Source organism: Oreochromis aureus, linkage group 15 (genome assembly GCF_013358895.1).
Source record: "Oreochromis aureus strain Israel breed Guangdong linkage group 15, ZZ_aureus, whole genome shotgun sequence".
Classification (NCBI taxonomy): Eukaryota; Metazoa; Chordata; class Actinopteri; order Cichliformes; family Cichlidae; genus Oreochromis; species Oreochromis aureus.
In genome coordinates, this window is record NC_052956.1 from 23,584,288 (window position 1) to 23,598,718 (window position 14,431).

At 38.3% G+C, this 14,431-nt stretch overlaps 2 protein-coding genes across 2 annotated transcripts in view; one reads left to right on the forward strand and one right to left on the reverse strand.

The window, feature by feature from the left end:
- Positions 1-10,531: 10,531 nt before the first annotated feature.
- nkx2.4b (NK2 homeobox 4b) lies at positions 10,532-12,622 on the forward strand. Its single transcript, XM_031751634.2, has 3 exons — positions 10,532-11,027; positions 11,528-11,982; positions 12,016-12,622. The coding sequence occupies exons 1-3, from the start codon at positions 10,532-10,534 to the stop codon at positions 12,178-12,180; spliced, it is 1,116 nt and encodes a 371-aa protein (XP_031607494.1). The 3' UTR covers positions 12,181-12,622.
- Positions 12,623-13,010: 388 nt separating this feature from the next.
- Positions 13,011-14,431, reverse strand: part of xrn2 (5'-3' exoribonuclease 2) — a 46,602-nt gene continuing 45,181 nt past the window's right edge. Inside the window, exon 31 of the mRNA XM_031751576.2 lies at positions 13,011-13,382. Within this exon, the coding sequence (XP_031607436.1) occupies positions 13,320-13,382 (63 nt within the window). The 3' untranslated portion in view covers positions 13,011-13,319. The remainder of the gene's footprint in view (positions 13,383-14,431) is intronic.

Here is a 14,431-nt window from a genome sequence, read left to right on the forward strand (position 1 = left end):
GCTGTTTTGCTGATAAGGGTACAGGACGACTTCACCACATTGCAGGGCCAATGGCCATGGTCATGTGGAGTAAAATTTTGGATGAGCACCTCCTTCCCTCAGCCAGAACAGTGAAGGTGGGTTGTGGATGGGTCTTCCAGCGTGACAATGACCCAAAACATACCACCAAGGCAACAAAGTAGTGCCTAAAGAAGAAGCACATTAAGGTCATGAAGTGGTCTAGCCAGTCTCCGGACCTCAATCCTACAGAAAATCTCTGGAGGGAGCTGAAGCTTTGATTAGCCGAGCAGAAGGATTTAGAGAGTTTCTGTAAGGAGTGGGCCAAAGTCCCTCCTGAGATGTGAGCAAACCTGGTGACCAACTACCAGAAATGTCCCACCACTGTGCTTGCCAACAAGAGTTTCTCAACCAAGTTCTAAGTCACATTTTTCTTGAGGATCAAACATTTATTTCCTTCAATGACATACAGATCCATTTATAACGTTTATGTAACGTGTTTCTGGATTTTTAGTTGATGTTCTGTTTCTCTCCATTAAAATTAAACTACAATAAAAATTAGAGACTGATCATTTTTGTTTAAGTGAGCCAACTTAGAAATCAAAGGAGATTAGATAATTATTTCATATACTATCATTAAAAATACACCAAAAGGCACTGGCATGAAGCCTAACAGCACCTAGAGTTTGCTCTATATCATTAGCATTTTGGCTGCCACCATGTTGCTTTCTTCAGAGCCAGTGGCTCAGTCACCCAACACAACAAAGATCCCTCAAGCAGACACAAATCCCACAGTGGGTTGGATATTGGGTACAAAAGGGCACCTGGTGTAAAATTTGCCAAATCAAACACATAGCTCTGTTGGCTGGGATGATCCATGTGAATAAGAGATCAACCGAAACAAGCTTCCTTTGTAATGCACAGACACAAATACCAGCTAAATACTAGAGTAATAACACACTAGATACAAAACCTGAGACACAAACGTCTGGGATAGTATGCACCACACAGCAAGTGCTCAGAATGAAAGGTGAATGAGGCCTAGCAGACATGAAGGGGGAAAACGTTTTTTAGAAGCCAAAATGTTTTTGCATCAGGCTGTAAACGTGCAAAGTTGGGCATTTTAACATGAGAGTTTATGGGTCTGACTCATTTTAGAACTGCTCCCAAGTGGCCATTAGAGGTACTACAGTTTTTATCCTTTTCACTGTCAGGGTTGCCTTTAACAAAGCCAGACATCAATTTAAGAGACAGAACGATGAGGAGCAAATCAGTTAAAAGAAACCACATTGTTGCTCTTTCCAGCTGTTTTGCTGTTTACCATGCTACTACTGCCTACTCGCTGAGGAGCCGCGGTCTACAATAATGGTCATGTGATGTGATTTCAGTTTTGTTCTATTTTTAACAGTTGCAAATACGAATACGTACGAATACGTACGAATACATACGTACAAATATTCGAATATTCGAATACGAATGCGAACAACCCGGAAAAGTTTTGTTGGCACAACATTGCTGAAATGTTTGGAGAAAGCTGTTTCTTCAGATGTTTGCTGATCCTCCTCAGCTTGTGCCCACATTGGCCCATGAAGAACAGAAAGAAGTCAGGGTTAAAGTAGTGATGGAAGCACAAATTCAACATAATGAGGAGGTCGGGGTGGATCGATTGGTCATTTCGAATTCATAGTGGACATCTTTATCATTTAACGGTCTTAACTACGTGTCTATAACTGCTGCTGTGACGATAAAGGCTCATATTTTAACACAAACTCTAATCTCCACCTAAAAACCTCACCGGGGTGTCTTTTGTGCCTGAATTTAAAACAGTGTCATATTTTTAAAACGCTTGTCATATATTGGTTATGAAAAGTTGCTTAATTTGATGAGATAATCAAGTAAAATCATGAAATTTCCTTTGCAGTTAAGTTTTAGGCTTGCAGCTCACATCTTGCACAGGTTAAAATTGATGTTTATTAGCTTGTTGAATTAGGTGAAAATTAACTCGTTTTTTTTATTTACTGCTTCTTATTCAGAGATCTCACAGAGGTCAGGGGCACTTCTTCACAGAAAAACAGATTCATGATTCGAAGGAAGATCTATTTTTAATGATCAGACATGAGTTCACTCACCCTCAGAGACCGATGCCATTAATCTCTATAGAGTCGAGTTAAGCAGCTTCAGACTGATGTAAATCAGAAGATGGAGTCTTTGAAAGGAAAGAAAGAAGCAAATATGTTTCTGCCAGCAGATCTGACTTCTTTGTGTGCAGTCTGTTTATCGTTTTTCTGCCTTTTTATTTCATACATCAAACCAGACTGCAGGCAGAAGTGGTTCCACATGGACCTGTAGTTGTTTATTCTATTCACTGTGCCATCGAGGCTAATGAGAAGCACAGATTAAACACAGCAGGAATAAAATCTAAACTGCAAACCAAAATCTGTCTGTGAAACCCAACATAACCTCCAACCTCAGAGAAACTTCCCCAGGACACAAAAAGGTCTTCACAGGTTTGTGTTTGGTTGATTTAAATATTCGAGATTGTGGTTTTAAAATCAGATAAATTTAATCTGTTTAGCCCCATTTTCCTCTCTCAAACAAACACACACATATACAGTCTCCCAGCTTTACAAACCAGTATAATTTTTCCTTAATTCTATATTGAAGGTGGATAACTAAGAGTCCTTGAGTAAAAAGATTTGAATTTCCCAACCCCCTCACCGCCTCTTCTAGGTGAGGGTTACTGCTGTGGTAAATGAAAGAAGTCTGTCAGCAAGTCCCTTTGGACTGTTATAGAACAGAAGAATCAAATACTTTATTGTCATTATTTATCATCATTTATTAAAATAAATGTGTAAAATTACAGAAAGATTCTGGTACTTCATTGCTCACACTTCCTGTAATTATACTGTGAGTTATAAGTCTTGATTAATTCATATAAAATGTCCTTTTTAAATTTATTTATTTATCTAACTTTTTTTCTGCCATTTAATTGTTTATCTGTTAGTTCATTACTGTTGTACAAGTGGCTGTGGAGGAGGTCGGTGTCTGTAGGACAAGTTCAAATTTATCAAACAGTTAAAAGTTTTTTAAAACGTAACGCACTCATTCACATTTTCCAACAACATCAGACTGTATATTAAAGATGGCCAAGCGTGCCCGTACAGGTCATTCATTTGTGGGGTCTGTAAACATTTTTTCAGTTGTGTGTTTGTTTGTTTTGCTTTCTGGAGTCTGGAAGGTGCATATTTGGACGAGAGGGGTGGAGTGATAAGTAGTCTGCTAGTACTAGCAAGCTAAGGCTGGCAAGCTGCATCCACAAACAGATACCTGCTAATAAGTGCTAAATAACAGACTAATACATTTAGGATTCATTAACAAAAGCACACTGGAGGTCTGTACTTCACACATAAGCATATTATTTGTCACCCAGTTCCAGTAAAATTCTCCAGCAGCACAAACAGAGTTGCAGTTGTGTTCAGAGGCTCCGATTAGTGGATATTAGGACTCTGAAAGTGCCAGGAACTACAGTTCATGTATATAGAGCCAGATCACAACAACAGTTGTCTCAAGGTGTTTTATATTGTAAGGTAAAGACCCTAAAATAAAAAATTTGCACACAAATAGATTAAAGCAGCTACAACTTTTTAGCGTTAGGGTTTTTTTTGTGTGTGTTGTTTTGTTTTTGATGTCATGAAAAATTAAATTAGGATTAAATTACATCATTTTAAAATAGCAGTCTATGTGGATTGACTCACTTTTGGAGTCAGCCTCAAGTGGACAGTAGAGAAGCTGCAGCTATGCTTGAATATCAACCTTTTCCTGGTAAAGAGGCCAAACACATCTTTGCACTTTATTTTTACATTCTTGTTCTTTGTGCAACACATTTGAAGAAATATGGATATACTTTCTCACTTTTACTGCTCACTTTTTGCAACCAGAGTGAAATAACATTGGTTATTATTTGTGATGTGTTGAAAACATTTAGAAGCTGTAATAAATTAAAAATATTTCAGTGATTAGTGATCTGTTACCCTCAAACATAGACAATCCTGCAGCCATGCTCACCACACAGTGGTCTCAGGCTGCTTTGTACATTAATCTGAATTTAGCCAATCAGAGCGATGGCTGATAAAGTGCATAGTTACTTTCATTTAACAGCAAAATTTGACCACCCGTAGCGGGGGCAAAATTATAAGCGTTACAATGTGGGGCTGGTAATTATGCTTTATTTCAGGTCATGATGATTTTATTTGGGCTTAAAAGCACTTTCCACCCTGGTATGAATACAGTTCACTTAAAAAAACAAAGAAAAAAACAATAAAAGGGTCATCACTTATTTTACATTTTTATAAAAATAAAAGTAGTTGCTCATAGTTTATTAAAGTTTATTAAAAGTTTGTTAACATATCTTCGTATGTTTAAACCCACTGTTTCTCCTAGATATTTATATGTAATTAAACTGGATTAGCAAACACATTTGAAAGGAAAGTCAACTGTTACTAAATTATTTTTTTCCAAAATTGCAAAAGAGAAATATGAATTTATTTTGTTAACTATCATTGTGTTATGAGTTCATCCTTTGCACAAAGTTGGAAAATAAACATTCACACCAATCTTTGCATTTTCCATAGCAGGTGGTGTATGCTTTGAGAAAAGTACAGATTAGCAAATGAAGAAAGTATGCACTACTGCATGCAGCTCCTCAGTATGCAGACAAAAAGCATGGCTAAGGTAGGTAAACCTTATTTACTCGTTTAAATTAAAGTAAGTAAAGACATTCTTTGTATTTACAGCTTACTGAGAAACAAAAAGAAAGTTAACTCCTGGTACACAGCAAAAGATTAATGTTTTTTAAAAAACAGGAATGTTAAAAATAATGTACATTTGTAGTCATTGTAATTTCAAATATTACAGGACTTTGAAGCAATAACATTTTGTGCTTTAAAAATCCTGAGCTAAAGTAAAAACAGGAGATAAGAGAATATATGCTTTAAATATTCGCATAGTTTTGAAATTCCTTATGATTCCTTATGATGATTATGATAATTAAAAGAACAGATCAATCAAAACAGGAGAAAAAACCCCATCGAGTAGCTGACAGTTACCTTCTTTAAATAAAGATAAATGAATCCGTGCTGTGAGTAAGATCACTGAGGGCCCCCCACTGCACCTGCCAGCTTCATAATCTAATTACGCATCCATAAAACAAGCAGGATGCTAAAGCATTAATGATTACTGGATTAATCACTTAGTAGACTGACACTAAAAAAGCAATCACTTTTGTGGAATTCTTTCACTAAACCAAAATCTTTGTATTTGACTTTTAGCGTGCTAAAAATTGAATTTCATTACTTTTCAACATTTTCTGACCTTGAACAAACTCTTATTTTAAAAAAACTCGTTAATGTCCTTCAGAGAACTACAAACCTCCCTGTACTCTAAAAACGGATTAAACCACATTCATGACATAACTGTGGAGTGATTATAAATCAGGAGCTTGGACAGAGACGGTTCTCTGTGATGACATCGCAGGAGTTTAAAGAAAGAAAAGGGAAACTTCCTCTAAAGGAACACAAACCTCATGGAAATCCTCTCTAAAAACAAAACAAAACAAAACGTGAAATAATCAATATTTTATTCACAGTGTGGAAGAATTTGTTGTATTTTACATTTTTACTTTTTTTGTCAAAGATATTTTTACTTTACATTAAAAAAATGTTCATTAATATTCAGCAGGATCTCACATTTCAAACATTACTTTATGGTAATAGGTGACATTTTTTACACAATAAAACCCAACACATTGTTCTGAAAAAGGCATCTGATTGGGGCCCGTCGTCACCGATGAGAGATTTCCCCCTGAAAACCTCGACTGTGGTTTTATTTAAATGACTGTAATTATCCCACATTTCACAACAAAATGAAGCAAAATTCGTGAAGCACTTTTTTTTTTACAGCATTAATCATCTGACGACCGCTCAGATTCATCTGTGACCTTTCAAAACGCTGTGCATAATAAATCAAACTTTTACTTCTTACGTTTTATATTTTATTTATATAAACTTACATTTCTTTAATGCAGGATTTCGTCTGTTTTCAAAGTCTGGTATTTTTTATTCCAAGCATAAATGTGAGAAAATAATGAACATTTAGTTTTACTACACAATAAATAAATCATGTGGATTATTACGGATAAACTGCTGTTTTAAATGCCAAAGGAAATATTATAGGATCGTTGTTTAAAAGATTATTTAGCAGAATAAAGAAGTGAACACCCAGTTAATTAGTTACGGGTAACAAACACCTTTCAGTTTAATTAATTCACCATAAAAATCACTTAACGGCAGCACAGATACACTAAAACTCTGCACAGCACTGCAGGGATTTCAATGTTAGAGTACAACACGGAGTCCCTTTTATTGGAAATAAACTGATCCGCATAATCACTGGTAATATATACATCATTTAAGTCCCTGTAGGAATTTAATTTAAAGGAATAAACCCACATTAGCTGGAATCAAAATAACAGAGCAGAGAACATTTGTATTGTGACACTAGATGACCTCTCATCACATTTAAATGCTTTATATTGATGCATTCAAAGTCCCCGTGGGAATATTATCAAATAACATTTTCAAAAGGCCTCTTTGGGTGAAGATTACATCAATAAACAATAAAATAGATCCACTGTACATACAAAGACCACCAGAGGCCTGTTGTATATAATTATATCACACTTCCCGTCTTATACTAAAGAGTTAAAGAAAAGCTGCTTTTAAAATTTGCTATAATGTCATTGAGATAGCATAGAATCATTAAACAAGTAAATAATAGTCCCTATTATTTGGAAATGACCCGATCAGTATAATTACCTGTAACACTCACTATAAAAGAAATTCAGTTTAAAAACTAAAAACACATATGAGCCATAATGAATTTAAAATAAACTCATTGTAAATCTTACATTAGAGAACATGAGTATGGCGATGTTAGAGGGTGACCTTTTAGGGAATTTACATGAAATGTTTTCACCTTAAACACATCACAAATATCCTTGGACACATTAAAAGTCCCTGTGGGAATATTATACTTTTACAAGGCCTCTTAGGAAATATTAAAGTCAATAAACACCAAACTGGACACATTATGAGAAACCTGAGTACCAGAGGCTCGTAATTTTACCACAACACCACAGGGTATGTAGACTCATTGGGTGTAAACTATTACTATTATTTTAATTTTGTATTAAAAAAAAGTTTTCATATAAAGTAATTAAAGTAGACTCACCAAGAGTCTGCACATACTGCAGTGATTATATATCTACCAACAAGTAATTGGAGGATTTTAAAATATCTAACATACATTCATGTATCATGAGCTTAAACACATCATAAAGAGCCACAGACACAATTAAAGTCCATGTGGGAGTAATGAAAGTGTCTCTGAGGAGACCATAAAGTCAATACCCACAAAATCAGGCTGGATACACTATGAGTGGAATAACTAGAGCTCAGAGGCCTGAATGCTTTGGTGAAATCCCAGGATGTTAGGTCATGTAAAATTAAATAAACAGCGAGACAAAAGGAGTCAGAAACCTGCAATGATATAAACATTTTAAAATATTAGCGCATAATATTTTAAAGCCTTTGTGTGCCACTTGAAAATCATTAAAGTGGCACAGAGTCACTAAAACTACAATATTGCAGTGATTATACCATAAGACCAAAAGAATCTGATTGTACCAAGTTGACCTTAAACGCATCATAAAAGGTCTCAGACATATTCAGAGTTTCAGCGATGAGAAAAACAACCAACGATTTTAAAAAACTGTTTTAGGAAATAATAAAGTGAGTAAAACCTAAAACAGATTAATTATATGTGACCAGCCAAAGCACTCAAGGTCTGTATGTGACAAGTTTGAACTATTATTAAGATGATGTGATAGTTTGTTTGTTTTTTTTTCTAAAGTCATTAAAGGAACATTAGATCACTAAGTGCCTGTGACAGTATCAAAAAAGAGCTTTGGCATGTAGTGGTAAGATTTTAAAACGCCTCTCTGCATATTTGTAAGTATTACATTGACCTTAAATGCTTCATAAACAACCTCGGATACATTTAAAGTGTGAAGGTGTGTGAATAAGATTACACTGTAACATTTTAAAAGTTTTTTCTGGGTCACATTAAAGACAATAAATAGCAGAAAAGAAACAGCAGCAAACAGTATTATACTGATATCTAAGAAATTTTATATACCATAGTGTAATACTTCAAAATAGTTTTTCTATTAATTAATTACAGTAACACAGACAGCCCCAAACTCTGTAAAGTACTGCAGTGATTACAGCATAAAACAAAGCCGCCATGAGGAAGAGTAAGCCATTACATTACTTTAAAACGCATCTCTTCATATTCACGTATTTTGACCTTAAATACATCATAAAGTCACAGAGTCTCTGTGACAAAGTATATTAAAAAATATATGTGAGATTATATGTGAGAAACTAAACAGTCTCAGACAATATTCAGAGACCCTGTAGGAACTTTATGACACTGCAGCATTTTTAAAAAGTCTCTTTTAGGTAAAAAGTAAATAAAAAGTAGAATAGAGGCATAAATTAAACACTAGACCCGCATCTAGTCTCCACAATATTAGAGTTTATATATAAAGGAGCAGCTGAAAAACCTTTAAAGCATCCTTTAAGTCGGCATAAATACATTAACACATATCTTTACTGTAGTGATGTCATATTAGAGCACTATCACTCATTAATAATAGCGATAACGTCTCTCGTTATAAAACGTTACAGGGGCTGGAAACATCTGTAGACACCATCAGGTCACTGAGAGCTCCAACTCCTCAAAGTAGAACCTTTCAGGTGGTTCCGGTGCTTCTGCACCCGCCGGGTTACCTCACTTACCGCCAGCAGTAGTTCTGAGCCCGGAGGAAGCTCCGGATCCTGGCCTCGGTCCTGGCCCGGCTGTTTCCCGGTCCCTCCTGCAACGGGGAAGCCTCGATCTGTGAAAACTCCAAAGAGGACGTGGCGTGACGTGGTGCTGCAGGTCAGCAGGTGATTGGCTTCTCGGACTGTTTACAGGATGGCTGAAGGTGCAGGTTTAAAGGTGGATTGTTTTCGGTCAGTGAGAACATTGAAGAGGTTTAAGATCAGGAGAAAAGTCTGGATATCCTCGCAGTTCTAGCGAGAAAAAGTAGAATTAAAATGAAGGTCAGAGTGTCACTTCTACTGGAAAAAGAATTGAAAATCAACCAAAGCATTTATCTGGATGTAAAAATAAAGATTTTGTTTTTTTAAAATTTGGGTCATTTCTTCTTCTTCGGCTCACACGCATGTAGCTCCATTTCGTGTTAGCGTTTTTCCAAAATAAATTACAAAAGAGCCAAAAGCCTCTCTGTAGTCTCATTTCTCTCATTGATAATTATAATCTTAAATATTTAATCTTAAACTCTTCGAAACTTTCATTTGGATGCATTATGTCATAAAAAAGGAAAAACAAACAAACGTGCAAATTGAGCAAATAAAACAATAAATGGATAAATTATTTACAGGCAAAGACTGTTAGATTAAAGACAGTGAAACAAAGATTTTTACATCATAAACACTTAACAATAAATACAGACTAAATAATTATGATTTGGGTTGATTTAATAGCTTCTTAATATTCTTTTATAGGATACGTTACACATAAAAAAAAATCCAGAAACAAAAGTTTAGCTCGGTTTATTTTTGTGAACTTTTGTAACGCGCAGAGTGAACAAAGAGAGCAGATTAGCTCGTGCGCAAAATTCATGTAGAGAGCGGGAAATACACGGGATTAAAACACGCGCAGATTAAACTCGCAGTCAGATTAAAGCTGTGGTTTGAACACGAAGCGGTAACCGCGCGTGGAAGTCTCACCGACTCTCAGATCCACTCGCGCGTAACTGGAAGATGAAACTGAGATAATAGACCTGCGCACTGTGGCTCGCGCGCAATAACAGAAGAAAACCGCGAAGGAGCTGCAGGTGTCACACGTTGAGGGGAGGGGGAGTGGGGCACATTTATGGTCACTTTAAATGAAAAAACATCAAATTCAGTTCCAATAAAGAGCGATCTGAAGGAAAGCCGCTGTGAGAACTCTGACAGGTGGCCGCTCTTTTTCTTCTTCTCCTCCGGGTAAATATGCGCCGTCGTAAATCAGGTGATGAGTTTGATGTTTGGAGGAATTTGGGCTTTGACTCTATCCAGCCTCGGAAACAGAATCCGCAGCAGCAGCAGGTCTGAACCATTTTCTCTGCTTACCTCTAATGTCAATTACCATTGTTGGCTGCTGTGTCCGCGTCGCTCCGCCCCTCCATGTGGGTCCAGCGGGATAAGGGCAACTGGTCTCCTCCTGCTGCCGATCAGCTGGACTTTTTCCCAGCGACACAGAGGAAGCAAGAAGCCGGAGGGAGGGAGGGGGACGCAGGCAGAGAGCCGCCAGAGAGAACCGAGCACATCCAGCCGCACGCAGCAGGAGGGCACGGGGTGGCCGCACCATGTCCTTGAGCCCAAAGCACTCCACTCCCTTCTCAGTCACAGACATCTTGAGCCCGATGGAGGACAGCTACCGCAGGTTCGGAGTGATGGACCCCGCAGCGGGGAGCCTCGGATCCCCGCTGGGAGCCTACCGGCAGCCGCAGGTCTCGCAGCCCGGTATGCAGCATCAGCAGCAGGCGCACCATCAGCAGCAGCCGCCTCACCTCCACCACCATCACCATCATCACCACCACCACCACCTGTCCTCGTCCTCTTCTTCATCATCCTCCTCCTCTTCATCAGGCTCGGCCAGCGCAGCAGCAGCCGCCGCTCTGGCCCCCGGCGGGCCCTACCACGTGCCCCACGGGGTACCGCAGTTCTCCGGAGCCGTCGGAGGGTTCTGCAACGGCGGCATCGGGAACGTCGGAGACCTGCCGTCCTACCAGGAGACGGTGAGAGGCGGAGGGGCGGCAGCGGCGGCGTGGTACAGCAACCCGGAGCCCCGATACCCGACAAGTAAGAGCGTCCCCGGCCCGGAGAGGCGAGCCTGAGTTAGACTGAAGCAATTGTTAGAGTTAAGTTATTTTATTATGATTTTTAGACATGTTAAAATAATCCGGCTTCCTCTTTCAAACGATTTGAAGGATTTAAAAACATTTATGTTTTATTAAACGTTTGTTTGTTGCTCCTAAACAAATTGAATCCGGATTAACTGCATTTTTAATGCCTTTAAATTAACGTCAACATGTTTGATCTTTTAAACTGAACTCACTGATTTATCCAATTAGACTCTCGCACCTGTCGGTCTGGTTTAAACGATAAAATCTTATAATATGATTAATTATTGAACAACAACAACAACAACAACAAACTTTTCCTATTTTTACACAAGACTTTGGGGCAATTTAACATTTTAATTTTTTTCTACCGTTTTCACTTTTCCTCTCTAAACGAGTTTAGTTAATTATCATTATTTTTTCTTTTTAAAGCCAAACTCTGATTGTGATTTCTCCAAGTTTCCAGATTCATGGGCCCCTCCGCGGGGATGAACATGCCCGGGATGGTGGGCAGTCTGGCCGGGATGGACTCCACCGCCAAGTCTATGGTGACGCTGCACGCGGCACCGCGCAGGAAGCGACGCGTGCTCTTCTCGCAGGCGCAGGTGTACGAGCTGGAGCGGCGCTTTAAGCAGCAGAAGTACTTGTCCGCACCGGAGAGAGAGCACCTGGCCGGACTCATCCACCTCACCCCGAACCAGGTGAAGATCTGGTTTCAGAACCACCGCTACAAGCTGAAGCGGCAGGCCAAGGACAAGGCCGCGCAGCAGCTCCAGCAGGAAGGCGGCGGCGGCGGAAGCTTGTGCGCAGCGACACGCAGGGCTTCGTCTGTGTCCCCGGTCCTCTCCAAGAACTCTAAGGGCTGCCGGACTGACTCGAGTGGGTCGAACCACAGCGGGAACAGGCAGAGCAGCGTGGGGGATGCCATGGCGGAGAGCGCGCAACAGCCGCAGGTGAACCAGCTGTCCTCCACCGAGGAGCTGGAGGATTTGTCCCCCAGCCCGCCGCTGGGACTGCACGGGCAGATCAACATGACGCAGACGGACGCTGCGCTTATTGAGTACACCAACAGCATGATCGGCTCCAACTTACTGTACGGCAGAACTTGGTAGTGATGCCGAGAGGAGGGCATCATTCCGAGTGGAGTTTTCTGCAGGACACGCGCCAATCTTTTTGTTTTCCTTCCGTGCGTAAAGGTGCGGCTCCTTCTGCACACGCAGTGACTCAAAGGCGGTTTTGAGCAATAAAAAGTGCACAAATCAAACTGTAAATTCGAGCCGCGGGCTCGCGCTGACTCTTGATGATGGCGCGTTTTCTTCTCACGTTTCTAAACGAAACATTTAAGTCTTTTCTCTCTCTCTCTCTTTTTGGTATTTGCCAGACGTGACAGACTGAACGCAGAGAAACTTTAATTTAAGGAGCTTCAGGACGAGGCTTCCGGCGCCTCTCACATGTTTTTTTTTTCATTTCCAGAACAAACTAAATTATTGCAGGTTCAACAAAGTGGAGCAATAGAAGCCGCTCATACAGACAAAAACGAACTGAGGCACATCATCAGAGATCCTTTGTTAAAGCTGATTTTCGTTTGTTTACAGTATTGAATAAATCATATTTTCATTTTGGACCTTTTTATTTTTCTAACGCATTTCCATCAATACAGCTGTAATTACCAACAGGACGGCATTTACTTGGGCATGGAATGGATTTCTATCAAATTTCCACCTTTAAATATCCCAAAATATTCACCAAAAAGTCTAAATGAACACAACAATCTGCAGTGAAACTGGGTAAAATGAACTATTTTGCTTGTAAGACTATCCTGAGTCTATTGGGACAGTTATGTTTTTTTAATAAGTGACTTTACCTTTAATATTTAAACTAAATTTAAATGGGTTTATTTATTTATTTTATTTAAAAAAAGAGATTTCTGCTCAGACAAATATACCAACATCACTGAGAAGAATTTATTTTCATTTTTGAAACACATGAGCCAACTTGGAGAGGTTCCTCTCAAAAATAATCACAGCGGGACACTTTGTCCTTCACTCACTTGCATTTTACAAGTTTAAGAGGCTTCATCATAAAAATCAGAGATTACATAACACACTTTTTTTTCCAAAGTAGAACAATAAAGGAAAAAACATCCTTGTACAAGACAATAATATGAAATGTGGAAAAAAAAAGCTAGATGTTGACATTGATCCCCTAAAAACAGTTCCCCGTTCCATAAAATCCCAACATCATTAAGAGTTTAGTTCCAGTTGTATCTTCTGGATGGAGGAGGGAGAGGGTAACCTCTGCCGGAGCTGTAGCCCTGAAATAGACACAGAGGTTTAAAATAGGATTACAGCTTTACAACAATAAATATGGATCAGGTCAAATGAATAGCTTTAACTTTAACAAGCACAACACTATTAAAACAGTATTAAAAGATTTAAGTAAGTAAAATGTATTCACAGAACACTTTTCACTGATAAATATCCCAAAGTGTTTCACAATGAAAGTATAGCATATAATATAACAACAGAAAAACTGGTTAATACAAAGATTTTCTCTGTAAAAATTTAATTGTTTTTTGTTTGTATTAAAACAGTCTACATGGTCACTGGTCAGACTTTTTTTTTTTTAAAGTTATAGTGATATAAAGACAAGATGACACTGGGGGTTTTATTCCTAATTAGTCCACCCATTTAGCACGAGCAGTGCAAGTCTTGGCCACAAGCTTAAGAATTTAAACATCCGTCACATTTTTTTCTTGTTTTACTAAATGCTAAAATCAAATGAAATAAAACCTCACTGAAATAATTTTTAACTGAGGAAATAATTTAGATTAACACAGACTTTTAAAATAAGGTCTTGCTGTTTAAAAAAATAACTAAAAATAAACCTAAAACTTTCAATAAAACGAAGCACACTGTTGTTGGAATGTGTGTGATCTGATATTTTAACACATCAGACCCACAGATAAACTGAGCCAAAAAATTCTCTTTACTTTTCCATATTTTACACACTGAACTTTCTCTCGCTCTAGTTTTAAAAGAACGCCAGAAAACTGCAGTCTCCATGCTTTCCTTTCAGAATAAAAGCATGCTGACATGAATAACACTATTATACTGTAAAACAACTCTTTACTGAAACTATTTAAAGTTTCCGGTTAGAATTTCTATCAAACTCTGTTGGCCAATCAGAGGAGAGTTGCTAAAGTGTTCACGTAAAATGCTTCAGAAAGAAACTTTTATTGTCTGATGAGAATCAAAAGTTATCAAAACAGACATTCTGAAATTTCTGTTTTGGTTAAATTCTGATCAGTTATTCCGAATGATTAATATTTCTAGAAAAAAACATAATTTCACTCTATAAAAT